This window comes from Artemia sp. Qi Xiang Cuo, chromosome 4 (assembly GCF_049724085.1).
Source record: "Artemia sp. Qi Xiang Cuo chromosome 4, ASM4972408v1, whole genome shotgun sequence".
In the NCBI taxonomy this organism is placed as follows: domain Eukaryota; kingdom Metazoa; phylum Arthropoda; class Branchiopoda; order Anostraca; family Artemiidae; genus Artemia; species Artemia sp. Qi Xiang Cuo.
In genome coordinates this window covers 92,241,842-92,269,509 of record NC_142797.1, presented here as the reverse complement: position 1 = coordinate 92,269,509, position 27,668 = coordinate 92,241,842, and the positions used below count along the sequence as shown (strand labels likewise).

At 33.7% G+C, this 27,668-nt stretch overlaps 1 protein-coding gene across 3 annotated transcripts; it reads right to left on the bottom strand.

Annotated features, from left to right (window-relative positions):
* Positions 1 to 1,331: 1,331 nt before the first annotated feature.
* Positions 1,332 to 19,976, bottom strand: LOC148953622 (uncharacterized). 3 transcript variants are annotated; one of them, XM_089087756.1, is made up of 4 exons: positions 19,873 to 19,958; positions 9,778 to 9,902; positions 3,159 to 3,314; positions 1,332 to 1,576 (listed from the first exon to the last, which is right to left on the bottom strand). In XM_089087756.1, the coding sequence occupies exons 1-4, from the start codon at positions 19,905 to 19,907 to the stop codon at positions 1,533 to 1,535; spliced, it is 360 nt and encodes a 119-aa protein (XP_088943882.1). In that variant the 5' UTR covers positions 19,908 to 19,958; the 3' UTR covers positions 1,332 to 1,532. The 3 variants fall into 3 exon arrangements, 1 of the variants encoding a protein (XP_088943882.1); XR_016141660.1 differs by lacking the exons at positions 1,332 to 1,576; positions 9,778 to 9,902 and adding an exon at positions 12,448 to 12,643 and having other exon boundaries at positions 3,112 to 3,314; positions 19,873 to 19,976; XR_016141661.1 differs by lacking the exons at positions 1,332 to 1,576; positions 9,778 to 9,902 and having other exon boundaries at positions 3,112 to 3,314; positions 19,873 to 19,966.
* Between the last annotated feature and the right edge of the window lie 7,692 nt (positions 19,977 to 27,668).

The following is a 27,668-nucleotide window of genomic DNA, read 5'->3' as shown; positions in this document are numbered from 1 at the left end:
TAGCAATGTCCCTTCCCCCATGAAAACTTCCTTCATGGAAAGATTCTCCCACAATCGCCTTAAAATTTGATTGGAAGTATTTGGGGAAATGGTGGGCGTGGGAGGGGTTAGTTGCACTCCGATCACTTTTGACTATTTCCATATTTCCAAACCTAGAAATGGAATTGTTAATACCTTGCGGCTACTTACAAAAAGGCGTTTTCAGAAGGAGCTCAAATCTTGCTCAAAGTGTTGTAGTTGCCGAATCGATATCAAATGACCCAAATAAGTTATGGAAGACTCGTTCGGCTAATAATAAAACTAGGGAAAATATAGCTACTATCAGTGAGATACAATGGTATTCGTATTTTATGAATCAGTTTATTGAAGCTGATGCTAAAAAATTTGAGAAATTTGGAAGAGAACTAAGCGATCGACTGTTTAATCCCGGACCGGGTGCCTCTGTAGTTAGTACCGAAAACTTGAGTGAAGTTATACGAAAGCTTAAAAAGAAAAAATCAATGGGTTGTGAAAGGGCACTCAATATCCGATCGAATGATCTGTTCTTGAAGTTTCTAGGACAACAAATGGCCATCTCAAAATTTTTATTAGATACATTTTGGGAAAATATGAGGTGTGAAGGGAAGTATCCACCCTCCGATCACTCTGAATCTTAAAAAGGGGACTGAACTAGAGAAATGGTGGGGGGGAGTAAAGGGCAGTAGCCGTTGCAATTTCCAATCGAATGAGCCTTTTTCGAAGTTTCTACGACAAGTCCTTCGTTACGAAGTGGCCTGGCCTAAGACGAAAAAATAAACAAATAATACATTGTGCACACATCGCTCTTTACTTAAGTAGCGCTATTGCGCTGCCTATGATGAGCATAGTTTGAAGATTATGTTCGTTTGCATAAAGCAAATGTCCAATGAAGCTTTATTTGTTTTTTTTTTTTTTTTTAAATTAATTTATTTTAAATGTAGAAAAAGTTTATAAAGCTACTTAGTTTTTTTAACGCAAAATAAACGAAAGATTACATTAAAAAACATCGCTTTAAAATATCTTACTAATATTATATAATCTTTGTTAGTACTAGAATAAAGTTGTAAATTTCTAAATTTCACTACGAAAAATAACCAAAAAAATATGTTTTGGCAATACAAGCTGATGAACTCTTTTTAGAAAATAGGCAACATCAGACTTAAAAATTCATTTTAATGTTCTTTTTTGAACCCATGCTTAACTCATAACCAAAAAACTAATTTAGTGAAAAACTACAAATAGATTTTAGATTAAAGAGTTTTAGGATTTTAATATAACAGCGTATTTCTTTTGATAGAAAACGAATATAAATTTAATTTCATTTATTTTTGAATAATACATATAAATATTACCATATCAATCAACTTAAGTAGCAAAGTATCATCATACTAATAATGAAGCATACTTGTTGGCAGTTCTGAAGTTTCAATCTTGAAAGTTGATACTTGGTAATATTAGCCAAAAATGATCATAAGCTTATTCATTTTTTGATAGACGGAGTTATCAGCTTCTTCTTAGATACTTCCAACAAGAAAATTGGACATAATTAAAGGATAATCTAGAAATGATAGAATTAGCAAAACAATTTGACAACATAAATACGATCAATAGTAAATGCCATGTGAAAATATGAAGGAAGTCTTAAACTATTCTCGAAATTATTTTTAAATTCTTACTTCTAATTATTATAAGTAATTACTCATTAAATACTATTATAAATATTATAAATATATTATAAATAGTAAGAAAATTATATAAATTATAAATAGTAGGAAAAGTGAGATAAAGTCATAGTAAAATATTTATTGTAATGATCGTAATGATTAAAAAATACGAATCGTTAATTATACTGTATATTTAGGTTTGTTTAAAGTGGAATGTGCAACACCAGAACAGATATATATCTAAACACAAGCTACACCAAAAGTTATACTTCAGATAGAGGATATTTTATTCTGAAGCATGTATCTAATTTTTTTTTATCTTTGAGGGTGGTAGTGACTGCTCAGTTTTGATCGACTTCATTCACGATATAACTTTTTTTTCATTACAGCAAATTGTTAAAAGATTCAACACCTCGAATCCGTGGAATTAGATTCTGGGCCAAAGAAAAACCTTCTGAATCATACTTGCTTGTTTAATTATAATTTTACACAAAATTTTTCTAATAATCAAAGTTAAGTTAATTTAAAAGCCTTGATAAAAGCTGTTTTTCAGCTTTTCATTAAAAGATGGAAGAATTTGATTTAAGATAGAAAATTGGTCTACAGTGAATAATTATTTCATACATGGCTTCTCACATAAGAATATTATAAATACTTTGAATAGGACGACAATTCCAAAATATATATAAGACATTATTGTCTTGTTGGACAAACAAAACTAACACAAAAAATAAATAAATTTGGTTCAATTAATTGATATAAAAAAAAGTCCAGTTACCTTAACCATAATAAAATAATTGTTTAAACTTAATATACTTAAATTATTTGGAAATATAATATATTTGACTAAGCATTAATGTAAGGTCTGAAGTTTTTTTTTTAAACGGCTTTATAAAGTATCTCTAATCTAAATCTTTGGTTAACAATTATATTGATAAAATATAACATACTATGATAAAATATGAATATTAAAAGAATCGTAAAAGAATAATGCAACATTAAAAAGAAAATTAACAATGGGAAATGAACCAATAGATCACACACTAAAAAATAGTCAATATATAATTTCACATTCAAGTTTTCGTTAAATTCAATTAGGGGAATAAAAGTTACTTCTTTCCTTAAGAACAACTATGGAATATATCATACACTTCAAATAATTTTCAGTCACTTAAGTAGAACAAACTGAATTGAGAAATCTGCTATATTCTTTATTCTTAAGTTGAAGAAATGTAAAACAAAATCAGCAAAATATTCAATTGAAAATTCAAGTGAATTAAAAGGAAAAATTAGCAAAATGTAATGATAATCTGTAGTCAAGTTTCTCAGTGATAAATAAAAAAAGTGGGATTAGTGACACAATAAATAGATAAATAAATGAAATTTAAAGAAATACTGGAACACTTGAGAATCTTTTATTGGTTTGAAAATTCATTGGTTTTTCATTTCTAGTATGTTCAAAGTACATTTACATACAAACTATATTTCTGAATCTCAGGTTGCATCTCCACTTCAAATTTCTATCGCAAACACCGTTGCAACTGCTGGGAGAGTTTTCCCTTAAACTGTGGGGATCCGGTGAGAAGGAACTGACATTTCCCTTGTTAGTCGGACTCCCTTGGTAACCTGAACCTTAAATAAATATATCAAGTTAATTAGCGCTCATTGCCTCTGGATATGTAGTGACTTGGTAATGACTTTGCTCTGTCTTGAATCAGTTGTAACAAAATGGAAATATAATGCTGAAGTAATTATTGAGCTAAAGAAAGCTTTGTGGGCTCTCTCTATGTTAACGCAACCAACTGATCGACAACGTCCAAGATATTGTACTGGCATTTGATATCTGTGATAAGAAAAATGGCGTCTCTCCCCAAACTGGTCATATTAGAATCAGTTAAAGTGCCTGTGGATCCGGAGGAAACTACTGAGACATTTAGTCATTCGTTAAACGAATTTTACATTTTTGACAGCCCAAATGCCCATAAAGATGTTCTGGACCCTGTAGCTAGCATTTCTACTTCAAGCATTATCATCCTAAAACCTGGAAAGGATGAATGGCGTGCTGTAATGCCTAACAAAGCTGGCACATTTGCAGCATGTTGCATGGGGGTAACCTTTATCTTTACTTCTTTCAGTGTTTTACACTTTTTCTGACCTTTATCTTTACTTCTTTCAGTGTTTTACACTTTTTCTGACAGATTTTTGAAAAAAAAGAATGCATTAAAAAACATTTTTAAGTTTTGAAACTCGTGGTGAAACAACTGCCATCTACACAAAATTAATTTATAGACGGCATCGATACCTGGCTGTTTCTGTTGAATTTTAATTTGTATTAACGCTACTGCGTTTTGTATACAGTGGCATCTATAAACAAATTTTTTAGATCCAATTTGTTTCAGCAAGAATTTGAAAACTTAAAAAATACCTATTCAACGCGAATTTTTTATAAAAAATTTGGTAAAAAAAGTGTAAAACACCTTCTCAAGACCAGAAAATAACTTGCACTTTATTGAAAGCTAAATACATTTTAAATGTTTTCACTTTTTTACTTTAATAAATAAAGAGGCATTGGGACTTTAAGGAATAAACATCAGAATACGTATATTAAACTGACAGTCCACGTTTAATAATTTTAATAATAACAATAATTTTATTATAAGCCAAAAAACAGGTCATACAGAACAGTATTCTTAATTACACTCCACAAGAAAAATAACTATCAAGTTTCACTCATTGATGTCAACGCTTCATTTACATATTTACACAACTGCCTGATTGACCTTTTTACAGTCGTTTTCAGGATCCCCAGGAACCTCCCAAGTTAGGAACTCCAAGTGGCAGGCAATTCACTCGGATCCGAAACCAAGTCCTCAATGTCTCCCTCGGTAATCCTAGTTTAAAATAAAATTCGAATCCAAATATCTCTTTTACATGGGAATAAAACTTCAATGTTTCAGATGTTTTAACTGCCTGGGTCCACATTTGGACTTCCTGGTCTTTTATTCTTTCTACAATCATAGCCAAAAACGACTCACCCTGATCTGAGGGTCCTAGCCCCTCATTCCAAATATATGATAATCCATCTAAAACATTTTTTATTTGATACGGCCACGATCTTTTACGCTTATTATTTTTATTTTTTTTTTGGTTGAGTGCAAATTATGTTCTAGTTTTGAGAAGAAACGGGGGTTATCAGCCCTACTGCTTTAATTTTTGCTTGGTTTGAGTTTGACTAGGCTATCTATTGTAATTTCTGTTCGCTCTGGGTGTCATTTACTCATAAATGGCGATTTGCGGTAGTTTTACACTTGGAAGAAAAGAAAAATAACCCGTAGAATTTGAAAACGCTTCCGTACGCAAGAACTTAAACAATAAGAATTTGTTGGTTCCCAAAGCCAACTATTCTTTCAAAGGAAAGATAAGTCTTAAACTTTTTGGTTTTTAGCTTTATTTTTATTATTTTTTACCTAAATTTTTTAATCCTCTTTCTTTTTAATTTGGCACCTGCTACTGCCAAAAATTACAGAACTTCAATTTTTGTTTATTAAACAAAAATTTATTTGCATCTCTTTTTTTTAATATATGTATGGTGCATAAATTCCACTTTTTCCTTTAAGTCCTTCTCAAAGAACTTAAAAAAAACACAATTCAAATATAATTCTCAAATTTAGAACACCCTATTTTCCACGGGAGGGGGGGTATTTTCCGGGCGGTAAACACCGGCCACCATATAAAGTTCGGTAGGTTTGATATTACCCATCAAAAATTATGACCCTGAGAGAATTTTCCGTATTTTCAAAAAAGGAGGGAAACACCCCCAAAAAGTCAAAAATATCGATGGAAATCATACTACCAGATTCAGTATATATAGGTTTAAAGCTCCTATATACAAAATTTGGAATTCTTTACGAGAAGAAAGATCATGGATGCGCATTTATTTGTTTTCTTATTTTCCACGGCTAAAGAAACACTGATATATATCACTGTTCACTGTCTTGTATATCGTGTTACTATTGGTATCAAAATTCCGTTTTTTAGAGTTCTGATTATCATTGAGTAAAGTAGCACAGTTTCTTGAAATCTAATTTAACAAATAGAAAAGGTTTTTCAACTAAAGTAAGGAGCAAGTTTGAAACTTAAAACAAATGTAAATTACTCTGTATTTAAGGGGGACTGCCCCCTTTTCGACACCTTACTCATTAAAGAAAAGTTTTTTAGCGCTTTGGAAAATATTTTTTTTCCAATTGCAAATTTTTCTATAAAAAAAAATTTGGAAAAAAGCAAAACTTCACAGTAAAGAGTAAGGAGATAAGGAGGAGACAGCCCCCTTCATACAAAGAATAATTTGTTCACATTGGTTCCAAATCTGTTCCTTGCTTCCGAATGAAAAGCTCTTTTTTCATTTAATATCTGATTGTTTTCCAAATCATAACCAGGCCTAACCAAAATATAATTTGAGGTACCGGTCCCTTAAATCCCTGGTCAATTGCTTTTAAAATGTGTAAATCAACAATTGTACGTTGATTAGTACCGTTCTAAGTTTAAATTTGTAATTTCAATTTTGGATAAAATTTGAATATACTTAAAAAAATTGCCGATGAATAGTAATTTTGGTGAAAAGTCCTTATTAATATTATTACTAAAAAATTTTGGTTGGAAGAAAAGGAGGATTATTGTTTGGATGGATGGAAATTATGTGAGACTTTTAATCTTCTACATAACTGAAGCCATCACAACCTCTACAATAGGATTTTATTTTGATAAATACATTACAGATCTTTTTTTTAAATACATTGAAGTACTTCTGTTGAGCAATGCCGAAGTGTTGGACGGATATTTTTTAACCATATCGACAGTTTTGAACTTGGTTATCAAACACCAAAATATTTAATGCCTTGAAACAAAGTGTTTATAAAAAGTAACGCATTATCAAAGTAGTTTGTTCAAAGTAAAACATCAAAATTAAGATTAAGAAAATCATATAAAAATATTTAATTCAATATTTTTAATTTAATTTTGAATAACAAAAGCCAGTATATTTGACACCTTTGAACTTCATAAATGTAAAAAAATCAATTTTTTTCAAAGTGACAACTAAATAAATACCATCACTCCTGTAAAAAAAAATTGATAATAAAACACAAAAAACGTATCCTTTCAGGGAGAAAATACAGAAATATAGCATTCCGTCCAGGGGAGATACTTGGAAGATAAGAAAAACAAACTCGTAGAATTTGACAACGCTTTTGTCCGTAAAAACTTAATCAATTTAGAATGCATTGGTTTCCAAAGCCAACTATCTTAGCAAATGATAGCCAAACCTTCTTAAACTTTTTGGTGCCATATGTTTTAGCTTATTATTGATGATTGTTGGCCTAAATTGTTTTTCTTCTTCATTTTTTTTTTTTTAATTTGGCACCCGCTACTGCCAAAAATTGCAGCGAATCATATGGAAACTTTTTCAACACAAATGGATTTGTGTTTTTTTTTTCTAGGTTTTTAAGACCCTTCTTGTGTGTAAATTCCTCTTTTTCCCGTTCCTTAGCACTTTTTAACAAAGCTATAAAAAAACTCAAATAAAATTTTCAAATCTAGAAACCTTATTTTCCACAGGGGGGTGGGGGGAGGGTATTTCCCAAGAGGGGGTATTTTCCGCCGGGCCTACTTTCCGAAGGAGGGGAGTATTTTTCATGCGGGATAGCATTTTTTGGGGGGTTAAACACCCCCCCCCCCCATTCACTATATTCATATATGTTATTTTACTGTGTTCATCGCCGCATATTTGGCTTTAAAATACACTTATACACAAATACACTAATATACATTATATATATTTACTATTTTAAAGGTATACGCCTATGCCCCTCATTCGACATACGAAAAAATTAAAATAAAACAATTGGAATGGGGATAACCTTTATCTTTACTTCTTTCATTGTTTTACACTTTTTCTGCCGAATTTTTGGAAAAAAAACATGAATTGAACAAACATTCTTTAAATTTTGAAACTTGTTGTGAAACAACTGCCATCTAACAAATCATTTTATAGAGAGCCTTAATTCTAGCAGTTTCTGTTGAATGTCAAGTTTTTGGCCATTTTTTATCTTAATTATTATTAACGCTATTGCGTTTTGAATACAGTGGCATCTATAAACAGATTTTTTAGATCCCATTTGTTTCAGCACGAGTTTGAAAACTTAAAAATGCCTATTCAATGCATGTGCCTTTATAAAAAATTTGGCCAAAAAGTGTAAAACACCTTCTCAAGACCAGAAAATAATTTGCATTTTATTGAAAGCTAAAATGGTTTTAAATGTTTTCACCTTTTTCCTGTAATAAATTAAGAGGCATTTAGACTTTAAGGAAGAAATATTAGAATACGGTAAACTGACAGTCCACGTTTATTTGTTTTTTATAGTAGAGTCAAATTAATTTTGACTAGGTTATCTATTGTAAATTCTGTTCGCTCTGGGTTTCATTTATTTATTAACGGTGATTTGTGGTATTTTGACACTTGAAAGATAAGAAAAACTAACTTGTAGAATTTGACAACGCTTTCGTCCGTAAGAACTTAAACAATAAGAATTTGTTGGCTCCCAAGGGCAACTATCCTTTCAAAGGAAAGCTAAGTCTTCTTAAGCTTTTTGGTGCCATATGTCTTTAGCTTAATTTTTATGATTTTTCACCTACACTTTTTTTTTTTTTCTTTTTTTAATTTGGCGCCTGGTACTGCCAAAAATTACAGAAGCTCAAATGGAAGTCTGTTCAACAAAAATGGAGTTGCAGTTTTTTTCCAAACTTTTTAATATACTTATGATGCGTAAATTCCTCTTTTTCCTTTAACTTCTTCTCGAAGTTCAAGTTAAGTTTAATTTTAAATTCTTCTTAAGTTCGGGAGGGTATTCTGTGGGTGGTAAATACCGGCCACCATATCAAGTTCAGTAAGTTTGATATTACCCGTCAAAAATACAACCCTGAGAGAATTTTTCTTATTTTCGAAGAAGGAGGGAATCACCGACAAAAATTCCGGGGGAGTATTTCCCAGGGGGTAAAAGTGGGACACCATATCAAAGTCGGTAAGTTTGATATTACCCATCAAAAATTACGACCCTGACAGAATTTTTCCGACTTTCAAAAAAGGAGGGAAACACCCTCAAAAAGTCAAGATCTTGATGGAAATCCTACTAAGAGATTCAGCATACAAACATTTCAAGCTCCTACAACAAAATTTTGAATTTTGCATTTTTTACCAGAAGAGACATCATGGATGCGTGTTTATTTGTTTGAGGATTTCTGCCCCCTCCTCAACCCTAACTCTTTACAATGAAGTCTTAAAGTTCTTTAAAATGATTCTCATTGAAATTCAACGGGCCTTGTGTTTGAACAGTCTTTCATAAAGACCTGAAACAAAAAGTCAAATTTTATCGTAAAGAGTAAGAGTTGAGGAAAGGACAGCCCTCTCGAGTAATTGTCTGAGGTAAATTATTGTCTATATATAATATAGACTAGAATTGTCTAGTAAGTCTATAGATAGAATATAGATAGATAATATAGATAGAATTGTCAAGAAATTATTTCTGTGGGAAGGGACAATTTTCCAGTGGAGGTGGAGCCAGATTTCCTGGCATTATCTGACAAACGAATAGAAATTAAATAAGAAAGAAAGTTCTTTTTCAAATGAAAGTAAGGAGCAACTTTGAAACTCAAAACAGGAATAGTTCAGTTCGTTCTAAGTTTTAATGTTGCTTCTTGCTTTCAGTTGAAAAATATGTTTTTTTTTTTTATATTTAATTTCTGATCGTTTTTCAAATCATACTAGAAAATTCCCTTCTCCGTCGTGTAAAATATCCCCTGAAAATCCCCCTGGAAACTTTACTCCCCACAAAAAATTAACCCCGTAGACCCTCCCCCCTCTAGAATAAACCCCCCAAAAATATCCGTATATATCCTAATGACAAATACTATGCCCTACCCTCAGGAACTATGGGGGGGGGGGGGTCATATCATCCCCAAAGGTAAAAATTTTACGTCTGGAAAATTGTCGTGGGTCAGGGCTGAGGTAAAACATCAGACAAATAATAACAGATTTTATTACCCTGACTTCTTCCAAGAGACACCTGATCTGGTCCATAATATAAATACTGTGGCTTGGAGATATCAAATAGTTCGTGGGAATGAACTGTAAGTAAGGAGCAAATCTGCCCAGTAGTAACCGAAACTCTAAAAAACGAAATTTTCATACTGATATATCAAAAGAATTGGCTTATTACGCTGATTCCAAATATATAGGCTTCATTAAGTTTAGTGTTGCCCATTAAATTCTACCAGCGCGATAACACCCACTAAAAGTCAAAGAACATTAATGAAAACCTTATCATCAGATTCGAAGTATCGGAGAACCCTAACGTAGAGACTTCAAGCCCCTATCTTCCAAAATCTGGAATTTTATATTTTTTTTAGCAGAAGAAAGGTCACGGATGCGTGTTCATTTTTTTTTTTTTTTGTTCGGGGATGATCGTTTCAACCAAGAAGTCCTAGAATTTCGGGAAAGGGCTTATTCAAGCGAAAACTAAAAGTTAAATAGTACCCTTTTTAAGTGATCAAAAAAATTGGAGTGCAACTTGTCCCTCTCCAACGCCCCTTTGTTCTCGTAATTGCCTGATGAAAATTTTAAGATATCCATTGTGCTTAATATTGTTTAAAGGCCCAATAACCATGCCTTTGGAGATATCTTGACCCCCCTAAAGCCCCTGAGGAAACATTTTTCAGTATTAAATTTGCCCATTGTTTACGTATAGTATTTGTTATTGGGAATTATGCATACATATTTCGGTTAGGAAGAGGGGAAGGGGGTATTTACAAGGAGTTTCCACAGGAAATTTTAAACTAGGAGAATTTGCCAAAATTCCAACACGAAACTCTTTTTGCATGTCTTGCTTCCTCGATGCCGACTCAATTTTACGCGTGGAGTAATTGTCTGAGGTAAATTATTGTCTATATACAATATAGACTAGAATTGTCTAGTCTATAGATAGAATATAGATAGATAATATAGATAGAATTGTCAAGAAATTATTTCTGTGGGAAGGGACAATTTTCCCGTGGAGGTAAAGCCAGATTTCCGGGCATTATCTGACAAACGAATAGAAATTAAATAAGAAAGCAAGTTTTTTTCAAATGAAAGTAAGGAGCAACTTTGAAACTCAAAACAAACAGATATTATTAAGTATACGGGGGGATCACCCTATCCTAAACACGTCGCTCTTAACGCTAAAATTTGAATTTCGTCCCAACTCTTTAAGAGAGACTCCTGGAACACAAAGATCATTTAATTAGAACAATAAGAAGCTTATTTTAATTATTTAATTAGAAATTTAATTAGAACAATAAGAAGCAATAAAAAGTGCTAAAAAACTTCAGCGTGAATAGCGAGGTATTGAGGAGGAGGCAACAAAACCCGTTGTTCCCGCAGCGATCTTTACGCAGGCAGCGCTATAGCACAACCTAAGCAATAACCATCTAATATAGTTTTGTAATATTATTGAATATACGAAATAATATTTAAATATATGACTGAGATATTTTATTTCTATTCGTCTTTGGTTAATCAAGCTCTTTGCTTTTTTTTGAAAAACTTTATTTGTGGTTTTTAAATTAGTTTCTTTTCGTTTTAAATTAACTTAGTCTTTTTCATTAGTTAAGAGAAGAATATTTTTAAATATTTTCGGCTTTTCTCCATAAGAATTAAGATTTTGGTTTACTATTTGTATGTTGTTCAAAGTTTTGATACAAAATTTGCTGATAGTTGTACTATAGTACTTTGGATGGAAGAATAGGGGGAATAGTATTCAATCCTGACCCAATTATGTTACATCGCTAACTATAGACCAATATTAATCAACCATTCCCCTCAATATGCCCTAAAAAATTCATCTCAATTCCTTTAGCCTTTTCAGAGATGTCAAAAATACACCCTTTTGACAACCTTGCAGATTAATCCATTGTGTCTTCTGATTTAGTTCATCTTCCCACTCACCATACCTTGACTGCGGTAATTTAATACCACTTAGCCGTTATATGGGAAAACACTGTAGTTGAACATAAATCTGAAAAGGAAATAAACCAACTTAGTACTTAGTACAACTTAGTACTTAGTTACTTTCAGGGGTCCTCCTGAGCCATTTGGGGCGCATAGGGCATCGACGAAGCCTCGGTAAACGTTACTTATTGGCGCTGCGGCAAGTACATCCTCCCACTGGGGTTGTAGTGATGTGTGAGCACTGCGTAGATCACGATCGTACGTGTGTCGGAGCAAATAAATCAACAAAACATAAAAAACATTTATGGAAAAAATGGAGTGATTCTTGAAGGTTTCTAAGTTTATAAATACTTATACTAACACTGGTGTAAATAAAGGCATTCATAGGTGTTTATTAAATAAAATTATATTAAATATAAACTTTATAAATTATAAGTATATTTATAATTACATTTCATTAATTCTATTAAAGTTTATTTATTACACAGAAAATTACTCAGGAAGAATAAAATCTTGAATAAGTTAAATTTCTGCACTTGTTTGCATAATATTTACCAGTAACCAGAAAAAAATCGCGAAAAATCGCATTAAAAGTATCCTTTTTAAAGAACTTAATTTCAGAATTGGATTGTAGGGACAGGTATTGCACATTAAAGGGGGTGGGGTAGACCCGATTTAAAATTTTTCATGCGATTTCTATAGCTAGCTAGCAGTTGTCAAAATTACATTTGCGGAAATTCTAGCAAACTCTAACCAAGGGGTATATGCAAAACTGAAATCTAACTCATATTTTGGCATTAATCGGCGTACTCCCCTTGGAGCGTCAGCTGATGACATCCCAAAGGTTTCTAAAGAACTGAAGTGAAGAGTCTCAAGTTCGCTCAGCCAAATCTTTCCTATGAAGTTTCAAACCAGAGAACACCTGCAAAGGCAAACGACAGTCCATGTAAGATTGGCTATGAGCAGTTATCTCTGTTAGAATATAAGTTCCCCCCCCCCCCATTTGTCCTAAAGATTCCAGCCATTTGGCCGTATTTCTGCTACTTCAAATAATCCAAAAGAATGTTCACAATGTGCTGGTCAATTTAAAAACTCTAAGAACAGTCCTAGCGTGCTAACCCTGAAGTGTGCTTTTATACGGTGACACAGACCTTCCGTGCTACATGTGTAACTACCCTAAAGTCTTATAAGTTCTCTTTCCTGCCCTTATTTTTCAAGATTTTAAAATCTGGGATTTTTCTTCAACTGGGTTTGAGCCCATCCCCCGAAATTTTTGTTGACTTAGAAAAAAGTAACAAAGATACATAAAAATATATTTTTCATGCGTTTTTTAAGGCTTTTAGTACCCCCCACCCCTCAACATATTCCTGCAATTTTATTTCTCAATGTTTCTTAATATATATCTTAATATATATATATATATATATATATATATATATATATATATATATATATATATATATATATATATATATATATATATATATATATATATATATATATATATATATATATATATATATATATATAATATATATATATATATATATATATATACATATACACACCTGTCTCTCTCTCTCTCTCTCTCTCTCTCTCTCTCTCTCTCTCTCTCTCTCTCTCTCTCTCTCTCTCTCTCTTTTTTTTTTTTTTTTTTTTTTTTTTTTTTCTATATATATATATATATATATATATATATATATATATATATATATATATATATATATATATATATATATATATATATATATATATATATATATATATATATATATATATATATATATATATATATATATATATATATATATATATATATATATGGTGGCCGGCGTTTACCTACCCCCCTGGCGTTTATCCCTCCTGATAACGTCTGTATACTTCCCAATAATCAATACTATATGTAAACAATGGGCATAGTTCATAACTTGCAGCCCTTCCCCCGGGAACTGTGGGGGATCAAGTCATCCTCACAGACATATTTATCAAATTTTCCTCTATGCTGAACAAAATGGCTATCTCAAAATTTTGATTGGGTGACTTCGGGGAAAAAATTAGCGTGGGAGGGGGTCAAGTTACCCTCCAATTTTTTTGATCACTTAGAAAGGGCACTAGAACTTTTAATTTCTGTTCTAATGAACCCGCTGAATCTGATGGCGTTATTATCATTAAAATTAGGTGACTTCAAGGGGGTCTTTTACCTTTTTTCCAAAAATTCGATAAATTTTCTCAGGCTTATAGCTTATGATGGTCAAGACTAAACCTAATGAAACCAATAAATTTGGATTCAGTATTATAAGCCAATTCCTTTCGTGTTTCTATTGGTATCACAATTCCGTTTTTAAGAGTTTTGGTTATTATTGAGCCAAGTCACACAGTTTCATACAATGTAATTTAACAAATAGAAAAGGTTTTTCAACTAAAGTAAGGAGCAAGTTTAAAACTTAAAACAAATACAAATCACTCTGTATATAAGAGGGACTGCCCCCTTCTCAACGCCTTGCTCATTAAAAAAAAAGTTTTTTAGCGCTTTGAATTTTTTTTTCCAACAGCAAATTTTTCTAAAACAAATTTGGAAAAAAGCAAAACTTCACAGTAAAGCGTAAGAAGATAAGGAGGAGACAGCCCCCTTCATACAAACAATAATCTGTTCAAATAGGTTTCAAATCTGTTCCTTGCTTTTAGTTGAAAAGCTCTTTTTTTATTTAATTTCTGATTGTTTTCCAAATCATACCAAGGCCTAACCAAAATATAATTTGAGGTACCGGTCCCTTAAATCCCTGGTCAATTGCTTTTAAAATGTGCAAATCAACAATTGTACGTTGATTAGTACCGTTCTAAGTTTAAATTTGTAATTTCAATTTTGGATAAAATTTGAATACACTTAATAAAATTGGCGATGAGTAGTAATTATGGTGAAAAGTCCTTGTTAATATTATTACTAAAGAATTTTGGTTGGAAGAAAAGGAGGATTATTGTTTGGATGGATGGAAATTATGTGAGACTTTTGATCTTCTACATAACTGAAGCCATCACAACCTCTACAATAGGATTTTATTTTGATAAATACATTACATATATTTTGTTTTAAATACATTGAAGTACTTCTGTTGAGCAATGCCGAAGCGTTGGACGGATATTTTTGTAGCCATATCGACAGTTTTGAACTTGGTTATCAAACACCAAAATATTTAATGCCTTTAAACTCAGCGTTTATAAAAAGTAACGCATTATCAAAGTAGTTTGTTCAAAGTAAAACATCAAATTAAAATTAACAAAATCAAATAAAAATATTTAATTCAAAATTTTTAATTTAATTTTGAATACCAAAAGCCAGTATATTTGACACCTTTAAACTTCATAACTGTAAAAAATTAATTTTTTTTTAAAGTGACAACTAAATAAATACCATCACTCCTGGAAAAAAAATCGATAACAAAACAAAAAAAACGTATCCACTCAGGGGGAAAACACAGAAATATAGCATTCCGTCCAGGGGAAACACTTGGAAGATAAGAAAATCAAACTCGTAGAATTTGACAACGCTTTTGTCCGTTAAAATTTAATCAATTTAGAATGTGTTGGTTTCCAAAACCAACTATCTTTTCAAATGATAGCCAAACCTTCTTAAACTTTTCGGTGCCATATGTTTTAGCTTAATATTGATGATTGTTTTCCTAAATTGTTTTTCTTCTTCATTTTTTTTTTTTTTAATTTGGCACCCGCTACTGCCAAAAATTGCAGAAAATCATATGGAAGCCTTTTCAACAAAAATGGATTTGTGTTTTTTTTCTAAGTTTTTAAGACACTTCTGATGTGTAAATTCCTCTTTTTCTCGATCCTTGACACTTTTCAACAAAACTGTAAAAAACTCAAATAAAATTTTTTAATTTAGAAACCTTATTTCCCACAGGGGGGAGTATTTTCCACCAGGGCTATTTTCCGAAGGAGGGGGAGGGATATTTTTCGTGGGGGAGGGCATTTTTGGGGGGTTAAACACACACACACACCCCCCATTCACTATATTCATTTGTTATTTTACTATGTTCATGGCCGTAAATTTGGCTTTAAATATACTTATACACAAATACACTAATATACTTTATATATATTTACTGTTTTAAAGGTATACGCCTATGCCCCTCACTCGACATACGAAAAAATGTAAATAAAACAATTGGCATGGGGATAACCTTTATCTTTACTTCTTTCAATGTTTTACACTTTTTCTGCCAAATTTTTGGGAAAAAAATCATGAATTGAACATACATTGTTTAAATTTTTAAAACTCGTGGTGAAACGACTGCCATCTACAAAACCGTTTTATAGACGGCCTTAATTCTGACAGTTTCTGTTAAATGTCAAGTTTTTGGCCGTTTTTTGTCTTAATTTGTATTAACGCCATTGCGTTTTGTATACAGTGGCATCTATATTCAGCACGAATTTGAAAACTTAAAAAAGGCCTATTCAATGCATGTGCTTTTATAAAAATTTTGCAAAAAAAGTGCATAACACCTTCTCAAGACCAGAAAATAATTTGCATTTTATTGAAAGCTAAAATGGTTTTAAATGTTTTCACCTTTTTACTGTAATAAATAAAGAGGCATTGAGACTTTAAGGAAGAAATATCAGAATACGTTAAACTGACAATCCACGTTTATTTGTTTTTTTTAGTAGAGTCAAATTACTTTTGACTAGGTTATCTATTATAAATTATGTTCGCTCTGGGTTTCATTTATTTATTAACGGTGATTTGTGGTAGTTTTACACTTGGAAGATAAGAAAAACTAACTTGTAGAATTTGACAACGCTTTCGTCCGTAAGAATTTAAACAATAAGAATGTGTTGGTTCCTAAGGGCAACTATCCTTTCAAAGGAAAGCTAAACCTTCTTAGGCTTTTTGATGACATATGTCTTTAGCTTAATTTTTATGATTTTTCACCTACATTTTTCTTTTCTCTTTTTTTTCTTTTTTTAATTTGGCGCCTGGTACTGCCAAAAATTACAGAAGCTCAAATGGAAGTCTTTTCACCAAAAATGGAGTTGCAGTTTTTTTTTCCAAACTTTTTAATATACTTATGATGTGTAAATTCCTCTTTTTCTTTTAAGTTCTTCTCGAAGTTCAAGTTAAGATAAGTTTAAATTCTTCTTAAGTTCGGGAGGGTATTTTGTGAGTGGTAAACACCGGCCACCATATAAAGTTCGGTCAGTTTGATATTACCCGTCAAAAATTACGACACTGAGAGAATTTTCCATATTTTCTTCAAAAGAGGGAAACACCCCCCGAAAACTTTCCGAGAGAGTAAACACCGGCCACCATATAAAATTCTGAAAGTTTGATATTACCCGTCAAAAATTACAACCCTGAGTAAATGTTCCTGACTTTTGAAAAAAAGAAGGAGACGCCCACAAGAAGTCAAGATCTGGATGAAAATCACGCTATCAGATTCAGCACATACAGGTTTCAAGATCCAATATACAAAATTTGGAATTTTGCATTTTTTACTAGAAGAAACATCATGGATACGTGTTTATTTGTTTGTTTTCTTTTTTTCAAGGGTAATCATGTCAAACCAGTGATCAAGAGAGTGGAAATTTGATCTGAAATCAAAAGTTCTACTGTCATTTATAAGTGACCAAAATTATTGTCTTATACCACGCCCCTTTTTTCCCCCAGATATACGATCAATACCCCAGATATACCCCAGATATACGATCAAAATTTTGAAATAGCCATTTGATTCAGCATAGTTGAATGGTTCAACAAAGATGCCTTGGGGGACTATATGACCCCCCTCCCCCACCCCATTATCCCTGAGGAGAGGATTGTAAGAAACGCAATTTTCACATTGAATACATAGTATTTGTCATTGGGAAATATAAGGATATTTTTGGGAGGTATATTCTGGAGGTGAGAGGGTCTACGAGGAAAATTTTTTGTGGGAAGTGAAGTTTCCGGGGGGATTTTCCGTGGGAAATTTTACAAGAGGGGAGACGGAATTGCCTAGTATGATTTGAAAACGATCAGAAATTAAATATAAAAAAAAACACTCTTTTTAAACTGAAAGTAAGAAGCAACATTAAAACCTAGAAAGAACTAAAGCTATTATGTACAAGAGAGGGCTGCCCTTTCCACAACTCTTACTCTTTACGATAAAATTTCACTTTCTGTTACAGTTCTTTATGAAAGACGTGTAATTTGAATGAGAAGCATTTTAAAGAACTTTAAGACTTCAGTGTAAAGATTTAGGGTTGAGGAGGGGACAGCTCTCCTCATATAGTACTGACTCACTTTGCTTCGGTATATTTTCAAGATATTCCGTATAATGTCAAATTACCGAAGTGTTTGTACCGTGACTAAAAAGAGGATAAATAGCTTGAAACACCCTAACGGTGTCGAAACGTTAGGAAAGGTCTAAAGCGCAAAAATGTGTTTCGAATCCGTCTTTAATAGCCTCAATGAAAAATTTGGCCAAATTCGATGGGCCTGATGGCAACCTACCCCGTCTGTAAATTCAATCTGATTTTCACCAAAATGTACCAAAGAACTAATTGATTCTTTAATTGATTCGAACAATTGACAACCCGCCCAGAGTCTCGGGCAAGTGACCCAAAAATTTAAAAATTTTGTGAAAAATTTAAATTTTCTCAGAATGTGGGGCTGAGCTTAGGCAACAAATAGGTACTATTAGAAGATAAAGATGGTTTTAAACAATTGTTTGCCTGTTATTTCAAGCGAAGTAATGGTCCTATGTCAATTCTAAATTCTTGGTCAACCTTCTTAAAACCATAGGCGGACGTGCTTTGTTTGCCTCTCATTCCAGGCAATCTAACGGTCCTATGTCAATTTTAAATTCTTGGTCAACATGCCTGAGATTCTAGGCAGGTGTGCCTTTGCAAAAACTAACAAACAAGTATGTGTCCAATAAGAGACTCATGCTTACTCCCGCCATTTACCCGTGCCACAGTCATTTAAACATTTGCCTCTCAATTACTTGGACTATCTGTCTTGGCTTTTCTCTTTCTACAATTAGCCCTGTCTTGATGCAACCTACTGCAAAATACTTGATTACTTTCAATCAGGTGGGGGATGAGGGGAATTCCTGGCTTGTCTGAGCACAAAAATTGTCCGAGCACAATTCTTAGTAGGTCAATTCTAGATTAAGGGTTGAGGAGGGGGCAGCTCTCCTCATTTAGTACTGACCCACTTTACTTCAAAATTGGTCAAAATTGGCTTCTTTTCAGGATGATGCTCAGGTTAGCCGTTGATGTAATTTGGCATTCTCATTATAACTCGATCATAATTCCCACTTTCAGTAATGTAATTTTTAATTTCTGGCAGTATTACAGCTTTTTCTTTTTTCAAAATTAATTTCTGCATTTCTTGAGTTATTGCCTGACAAAGTCTGAGCTCCTGGTGGCATGTATTTGCTTTTTTGCATATATCCTATTAGAAATGAGTGACTTTCATCTTATATTAATTTTTATTTTCAAATTTGAACTGTAGATAAAAAGTAATTAAAAATAATGCAGTAAAAAGCATAAACAACTGAGCCAAAACGTTTTTGTTAGCTCGTTGGCCTTCCAAAGTCTTATATCTAAAAATTATTACACATTATTATTTCCCGGAAATAGACAGGGCTTTGGGGATTTCAGAAAGTGTCATATTGGCTCCCGAAATTCATAGTTTTGACCAGATATTTTACGAAAGAAACTTTTTTCAGTCTTTCCCCCAGCACCACCTCCCCCTAACCCCCGTCACTGAGGTTGTACTGACCAGCACTGTGCCCAGGATATTAGTGTATGCCCTTTCGATTCAAGTTTATTTAAAGGTTAGACCATACAAAATCCAGCCTTGGTCTAAAATAAAATATTATTACTGATAATAATAATATTTCTTTGAATCTGAAACCCTTCTAACCTCTGAGACCCTTCCCCCAACACCACAACCATTCAAGCCCTACTTACTTAATAAAAATGGACATCAGATTATTATAGTTTTATGCTTATGTCTCCAGTAAAAAAAAGCCATGCTTAAAGAAACAAAGGTATTTGGAGTATATTTAGACAACTATTAAACTCTTAAAACGTACTGGATGGGCACAGATAAGTATGCAGATTCAAAATCCAAATGAAGAAAAAAATTAATACCTTTTTTGCAACTTTCTTCTCCAATTCACCTTCATCCCATGAATTAATAAATACTGCTTCACTTATATCATCTTCAAGCTCTTGACATGAATCCTGAAATAAATTATCAGTTAATATTTTTTTAGTCAAAGCATCATTCTAATTTATGCCTAATACATTTGATCTGAGGTTAAAAGCTCAACTAAATTTTAAGTTTTTGACCTACAATTACTCAATTGAAGTTACTTTCTAACGATATCAGAGTAGATGAATTTGTAAGAAAAGAATTGAGAGAAAGCAATTAGCAAGAAATAAATTGTAAACCAACTGGATTTTATTACAAAATTTGATTTGGCTTAACTATTTATTACTTTGGTTTTGTTTACTAGTTTTACTTCTCTTACTTTGGTTTTACTTATTACTTTACTACTTACTACTTTTGGTTTGCTGTATAACATAAAACAATGAGTAAAAGGTAGTTCTAAATAGATTTGAAATATATGGTGTTTATATTAGATGACTCCACAGTCCATTATTTTAGTTAGCAATGTAGTAAAATTATATTACTCTAATCAGCTTTCAAAGGAATGTTCTTTGAGCAGAGAGGAAGTAAAAAATAATTCTAGGTTTGATTAGATGTTGATTAGATGAGGGTCTTCCCCTCATCTAAATCAACAGCTGGTCAAAATAGATAATTCTTAGAAAAGTAATCTTGACCCATCACCTTGAAAGATAAAAAACGTGTTCTTATGGTCAAAAAAAAAAATAGACAGAAAAGCCTTAATGGGACTTAATAAGGTATAAACACCAGGAGACCTTGTGATAAACGGACATTCTTTTCCGTCTATATGATTATTGCTCTTCAAAACAGGAGCCCTGCCACAGGGTTCGGGTGAAGGTGGTGGCTATCACACTAGCTTCAGTTTTCGTTGTACCGTACTAAAGAAAGCAGCAAGCAAAAGCACATAGTTTTTCGCTATCGTTTCTCTCTAAAACTCCAACTTGTCACGTTTTTTCCATCTTCTAGCTACTTCTCCTTCATCTGATCTCCTAGATCTTGAGCTTTATCTGGCCCAGATAGTTCGCTTTCTAAAAATCGCAGCCACTGCTTTCGTTAAACGTGGAAGAATAAGGAGGGGTACCAGGAAAATAGGATGGTCTAAGTATCAAGGCCTTAAAGAGGCAAAAGAATGTCACTGTTTCTCACGTAATGTGTGGATTGAGGCTCATAAGCCGCGGTCTGGGGTCCTTTTCCTTCGTACAAAGTATACAAAGAACAAATTCCGTAAGCTCATTCATTCGCGGTAAAAGCATCAATTCACTGAGCTATCATGTAATCTCAGTATAACCCCTTTCTATTTGTGGCACTACTTGTCTAAATTGACATCCTTTTCAACCTCTTCTCCTAATGTTATTTCAATGGACGATTGGATCAAACTTTTTTCTAAAGTTTTTGCAACTGACCTTGCAAAAGTTTTTTCTAAATACTTTGCAACTGCAAGACATCATCTTTAGATCAAAACTATTAAGCGATTTCGTGATTTAAATTTCTATAGAAATTTGAAATCCCCATATAAATTTTATTACAGTTTCACCTTCTGATATTAAAAACCGGATACAACTTCTGAAATTTGGTAAGTCTGCGGGTCTTGATGGGATCATGTCCGAACATTTGAAGCATGGCTCACCCAAGCTTTTCTTACAGCTTTCTTTATCATTTCAAGCTGCTTTGTCTCACAATTACGTACCAAATTCATTTTGTGAGGGTCTAACTTCTTGTGTTCCAAAACAAGGTAAACACACTTCTGTTTGATCTTCCTACGGGCCTATTACAGTTTGTTTGGTTCTTGGGAAGCTTTTAGAAAAAAATTATTTTTGAACAGATTTATGATAGAGCAAATATGGGGGACAATTAGTTCAGGTTCCGCAGAGGTCTTGGTGCTCGGAATGCTCATGGTACACTTCTTTCAATTCTTCGTCAGTATGAGTACTCCAAGAAAGAATTATTCGCTTGTGCACTCCATATATCTGGAGCCTTTGACTCCATATTTCACCCCCAATACATTTTATCTCTCTTGAAATTCGGGGTGAATTTGTTCATTTCAAGTCTCTTTGGTCAAGGAAATAAAATTCTACCACTCGAATCAGAGGTGGCCGTTTAACTTCCAGCAAGATACCCATTAGGAGAGGGGTTAACTAGGGGTCAGTGATTAGTACAATAATTTTTAATGTAGGTCTTTGCTTGGCTACAACAATTTTGCATCCTTTGGTCAATCTAGATGGCCTTAATATCAGTCATATATCATACGCTGATGACCTTCTATTATTAGGGAGAATCTATCTGGGTTGCAGAAAGCTTTGGCCTCAATTTCTAGGAGTTTGAATTCCATAGGGTTAACCATTGCACCATCCACAACTAAGTTTTTATCTTTGGTATTAACCGACATATTAGAGGTCCTCTCTCAATTAATATAGATGGAACTGTACTTCTGGAAGAAAATTCTTTGGTATATGTTGGCCTTCCTTATGGCAAAACTCTTTGTGATACAAAACACCTATTAATCCATAGTCTCAAAGAAAAAATTAGAAAGACATATGGAGCCCTTGCCTGAGTCAGAGGTCAGTTCGACCGAAGTACACTAGGCTACTTTTAGAACACTCTCTTTGGCCCACATATTTTCTTTTTGGCCACTGTGTGGTCTTTTCTCTCCAGTCAAGGAAAAAGATGCATTAATTTAATGTATTTTAAATTTGCAAAGTTTTTTTTTACAATTACCTCCAAGGTATAGGAACTTCAAAATCTCAATAGTATTTAGTATTTTTAACATACTTTAGAAATGGATGGTATTCATAACCGTTTCTTTTGCAGGAATAGTAAAATTCCTAACTTTCAAATGGCATCGTTAATTAGCTAGGTCCATCCCTTGTCATCTCCTTCTAATAAAGATATTTTATAGCGTGTTGAATTGTTTGTATTTCTTACTTTTTTATGACTATGTTTTTTTAATTTTTCTTTGTTCATTTCTTATATTTTTCTAGTTTTGTTTTTTCTAGTCTCTTTGTTTTGTGTGTCTTTTTTCCTCTCTCCCCTTTACTCCTCTTTTATAAACTTTTATAATTTTTGTTATAGAGGGTTTAGGTAGATTATTAAATTATATTCAATACACATAAGCTGTATCAACTTTGGGCCTTAGGCCAATTTAATTAGGGTATTGCCAAATAAATTAAACAACTTCTCTTGGGCAAGTTAATGTGCAGCTCTTATAATCATGGCTCTATATTAGTTTATAACCAAGCACAGAAAGTAAATTGTATTGCCAATTTTAAATCGTCTTGAAATATGCTCAAAACTAGCTTTCCTTAAGTGAAAGGCATTTAATTTCATTGATGATAAAAACACAATTCAAAAACAACAAAATTTCACATAGTAAATTCAAAAATCTGTAGCCCCCCCCCCTACACACGTTTTTTTGTACAGGCTAAACCTGGCCACAAAAAAGGGAGTAGGGAGTGAAATAACTGGTAATTAATCGTTGTTGCGTCTTTCTAAGAGGCAAGTGATTCAAGGGCATCCATCATCCTCTTATGCCTTTTTAAACCATTAATGAATTATTATATCGGTCCAAATGAAGATTAACAATTTTGCTTATTTCATTTCAACTATAAGGTCTAACCTCTTGCTTTAAGTGTAAATCCAAAAGGCTTAGTGTCTTCTGATTTAGTTTAACATCCCCCCCCCTCCCCGCTCAACATTTTCCTAACCTAAACCCTTTCCATTGTGTAAAATTCTAGTTCAGCTACTGTTTGTTATCATGGAAAGGGGTGGAACACCTTGAAAATTGGGGGTTAAATTCATATTTCTTGAAGCATATCTATTAAGGACGATACATGGATAACGTAATATCACATTGGAATTATGGGCAAAATAAACTTAGGAATGTTTTAGATCACCTTAAGACATATGATAGAAATTTAGAGTTTACCTTAGAAATTGAAATCATGCGCTGCCTAATTAAAGAACGATGTGGGCACAATGTGTTTTTGGTTTTTTTCTCCATACCCGGGCACTTCGTATCGAAGGAGTTGTCGTAGAAAGTTCGAAAAGGGCTCATTCGATTGGAAATTCGAGTGGCTAATGCCCTTTTTAATAGTCAAAAGTGATTGAAGGGTAAGTAGCCCCCCCTCCGCGCCCATCATTCCCCCAAACACATCCAATCAAAATTTTGAGATATCCATTTTGTTTAGCTTAGTTGATTTCCTGATAGAAAATATGTTTTTGAGGAGGACACTCCCCCACAACCCTCGGGGCAAGAGTTTTAAGTTGTGCCCTGAGGGCATATAAGGTTTTTATAGAAGGCGTTGTCGTAGAAACTTCAAAAAAGGTGTATTCGTTTGGAAATTCAAAGGGCTAGTGCCATATTTAATGGTCGAAAGTGATTGGAGGGCAACTAGCCCCCCCCCACGCCCATCATTCCACCAAACACATCCAATCAAAACTTTGAGATAGCCATTTTGTTCAGCGTAGTTGATTTCCAATTAGAAAATATGTTTTTGAGGAGGAAACTCCCCCACAACCCTCGGGGCAAGGGTTTTAACTTATGCCCTGGGGGCATATAAGGTTTTTATAGAAGGCGTTGTCGTAGAAATTTCAATAAAGGATCATTCGATTGGAAATTCAAACGGCTATTGCCCTTTTTAATAGTCAAAAGTGATTGGAGGGCAACTAGCTCCCCCCCATACCCATCATTCCCACAATTACCGCTCAGCAAAATTTTTAGATAATCGTCTTGTCCAGCATACTGGATTCTCTGGGAAAAAATAAGTTATTGAGTAAGAAACTACCCCAAAAACATTAGGGTAAGGGTTTTATATTGTGCCCTTGGGGCATATCAGGTTTCTATAGAAGGCGTTGTCGTAGAAACTTCAAGAAAGGCTCATTCGATTGGAAACTCAAAGGGCTAGTAGCCTTTTTAATAGTCAAAAGTTATTGGAGGGCAACTAGCCCCCCCCCACGTCCATCATTCCCCCAAACACATCCAATCAAAATTTTGAGATAGCCATTTTGTTTAGTGTGGTTGATGTCCAGATAGAAAATATGTTTTTGAGGAGGACACTCCCCCAAAACCCTCGGTACCAGGGTTGTAAGCTATGCCCTGGGGGCATATAAGGTTTTTATAGAAGGCATTGTCATAGAAACTTCAAAAAAGGCTCATTTTATTGAAAATTGAAAGGGCTAGTGCCCTTTTTAATAGTCGAAAGTGATTGGAGGGCAACTAACCCCCCTCTCATGCCCACCATTTCCCCAAACACATCCGATCAAAATTTTGAGATAGACATTTTGTTCAACATAGTTAAATTTCTGAAAATTAGGTCTTTGAGGATGACAACCCCCTCACAGCCCTCAGGACAAGGATTGTAAGTTATTCCCTGGGGGCATATACAGTTTTTATAGAAAGCGTTGTTGCAGAAACTTCAAAGAGGGCTCATTCGATTAGAAATTGAAATGGCTTGTGCCCTTTTTAATAGTCGAAAGTACGATTGGAAGGCAACTAAAACCCCTTCCACGCCCACCATTTCCCCAAACAAATCCAATCAAATTTTGGAAACAGCCATTTTGTTCCACGCAAGTTCAGGAAATTAGGTCTTTAAGGATGACAACCCCCTCACAACCCTCAGGACAAGGATTATAAGTTATGCCCTGGGGGTATATAAGTTTTTATTGAAATCTTTGTCGTAGAAACTTGAAAAAGGGCTCATTCGATTGGAAATTCAAACGTCTAGTCCCCTTATTAATAGTCGAAAGTGATTTGAGGGCAACTAGCCCCCTCTCTCGCCCACCTTTTCCTCAAACACATCCAATCAAAATTTTTAGATCAGCCATTTTGTTCAGTGTTGTGGATTTCCAGATAGAAATTATATTTTTTGAGGAGGACACTCCCCCCACAGCCCTCAGAGCAAGGGTTGTAAGTTATACCCTGGGGGCATATAAGGTTTTTACTGAACACGTCGTCGTAGAAACTTCAAAAAGGGCTCACTCGATTGGAAATTGAAATGGCTAATGCCCTTTTTAATAGTCGAAAGTGATTGGAAGGCAACTAACAACCCTTCCACGCCCACCATTTCCCCAAACACAACCAATCAAAATTTTTAGATAGTCATTTTGTTCAATGCAATTTAAACTTCTGAACATTGTATCTTTGAGCAGGACACTCCCCCCACAGTCTTTATAAAAAGGCTTGTAAGTTATGCTGATGGAGTATATAAGGTTTTTATTGAAATGTCTGTCATAGAAACTTGAAAAAGAGCTCATTCGATTGGAAATTGAAATGGCTAGTGCCCTTTTTGATAGTCGAAAGCGATTTGAGGGCAACTAACCCCCCTCTGACGCTCACCCTTTCCCCAAACACATACAATCAAAATTTTTAGATAGCCATTTTATTCAAGGCACTTGAAAGTTTTGGAAATTAGGTCTTTAAGGGTGACAACCCATCCCCCCACAACCCTCAGGGCAAGGGTTTTAATTTATGCCCTGGGAGCATGTGAGGTTTTTATTGAAATTGATGTTGTAAAAACATCCAAAAGGGCTCATTCAATTGAAAATTGAAAGGGTTAGTGCCCTTTTAATAGTAGAAAGTGGAAGGGCAACTAACCCCCCTCTCACGCCCACCATTTCCCCAAACACATCCAATAAAAATTTTGAGATATCAATTTTGTTTAATGTAGTCGAAAGATCTGGAAATTAGGTCTTTTAGGATGATAACCCCATCAGAGCTTTCAGCGCATGGGTTGTAAGTTATGCCCTGGGGGCACATAAGGTTTATATAGAAAGTTGTTGATTTCAAAAGGGGCTCATTTGATTGGAAATTGAAATTGCCCTTTTTAATAGTCGAAAGTGAGTGGAGAGTAATTAACCCCCCTCTTACGCCCACCAATTCCCCAAACACATTCAATCAAAGTATTAGGATGGCCATTTTGTTTAATGTAGTTGAAATCTCTGGAAATTATGTATTTAAGGATGACAAACCCCCCAGAGTCCCCAGGGCGAAGGTTGTAAGTTATACCCTCGGGGCATATAAGGTTTTTAATGATAGAGTTGTCGTAAAAACTTCAAAAGGGGTTCATTCAATTGGAAATTCAGAGGGCTAGTGTCCTTTTTAATAGTTGAAAGCGATTAGACGGTAACTAACCCCTCTCTCACACCCACCATTCCCCAAAACACATCCAATCAAAATTTTCAGATAGCCTTTTTGTTCAACGTAGTAGAAAGTTCTGGAAATTAGGTCTGTGAGGATGACAGCCCCCCCCCCCCCCACTTGCACAAGGCTCCTTGTCAATTCCTCCAATTATCAACCGAATAACTTTTCAAGTCTTCAAAGTGCTATCTCTACACAACTCAAATATTTCCGAATAATAATCCTTTTTTGCTTTTCTTTACAATTTATTAAGCGCGTTATTATAATTCTTATAAATATTTGGGTCTAATTCTCGGTCAGAAATTTTGGTAACCTTATACAATGCATGCTCCCTCTTTATCCTAGCCAAAAGACTACTGCGGGATACTGCGGGATATTTAGTAGTAGTAGTCATGGCTTTAGTAGCAGTAGCAGCAGTAATACTAATATTAGCCGTAGGAGTAGAAGCAGTAGTATTATGATGCAAATATTGTCTTTTGGTTAGTTCAATATCCCCCACAACAAACCTTGTAAGTTTTAACTTCAAAGGGTACAAGAACTTTTAATTTCCAGTCAAATTAGCTCCTTCAAAATTTCAATGATATTACTAGCTATGATAGAGCAGCGCTGGCTATGATATTGCTT

Excerpts from the sequence above, each read along its gene's own strand:
- LOC148953622 (XM_089087756.1), bottom strand. The coding sequence starts at position 19,907 with ATGAAGGTGAATTGGAGAAGAAAGTTGCAAAAAAG. Across the intron at positions 9,903-19,872 it reads AGAAGAAAGTTGCAAAAAAG|AGTTTCGGTTACTACTGGGC; the intron begins GTATTAATTTTT and ends TTCGTTTTTTAG. Across the intron at positions 3,315-9,777 it reads GTCTCTTGGAAGAAGTCAGG|GTTCAGGTTACCAAGGGAGT; the intron begins GTAATAAAATCT and ends TATTTATTTAAG.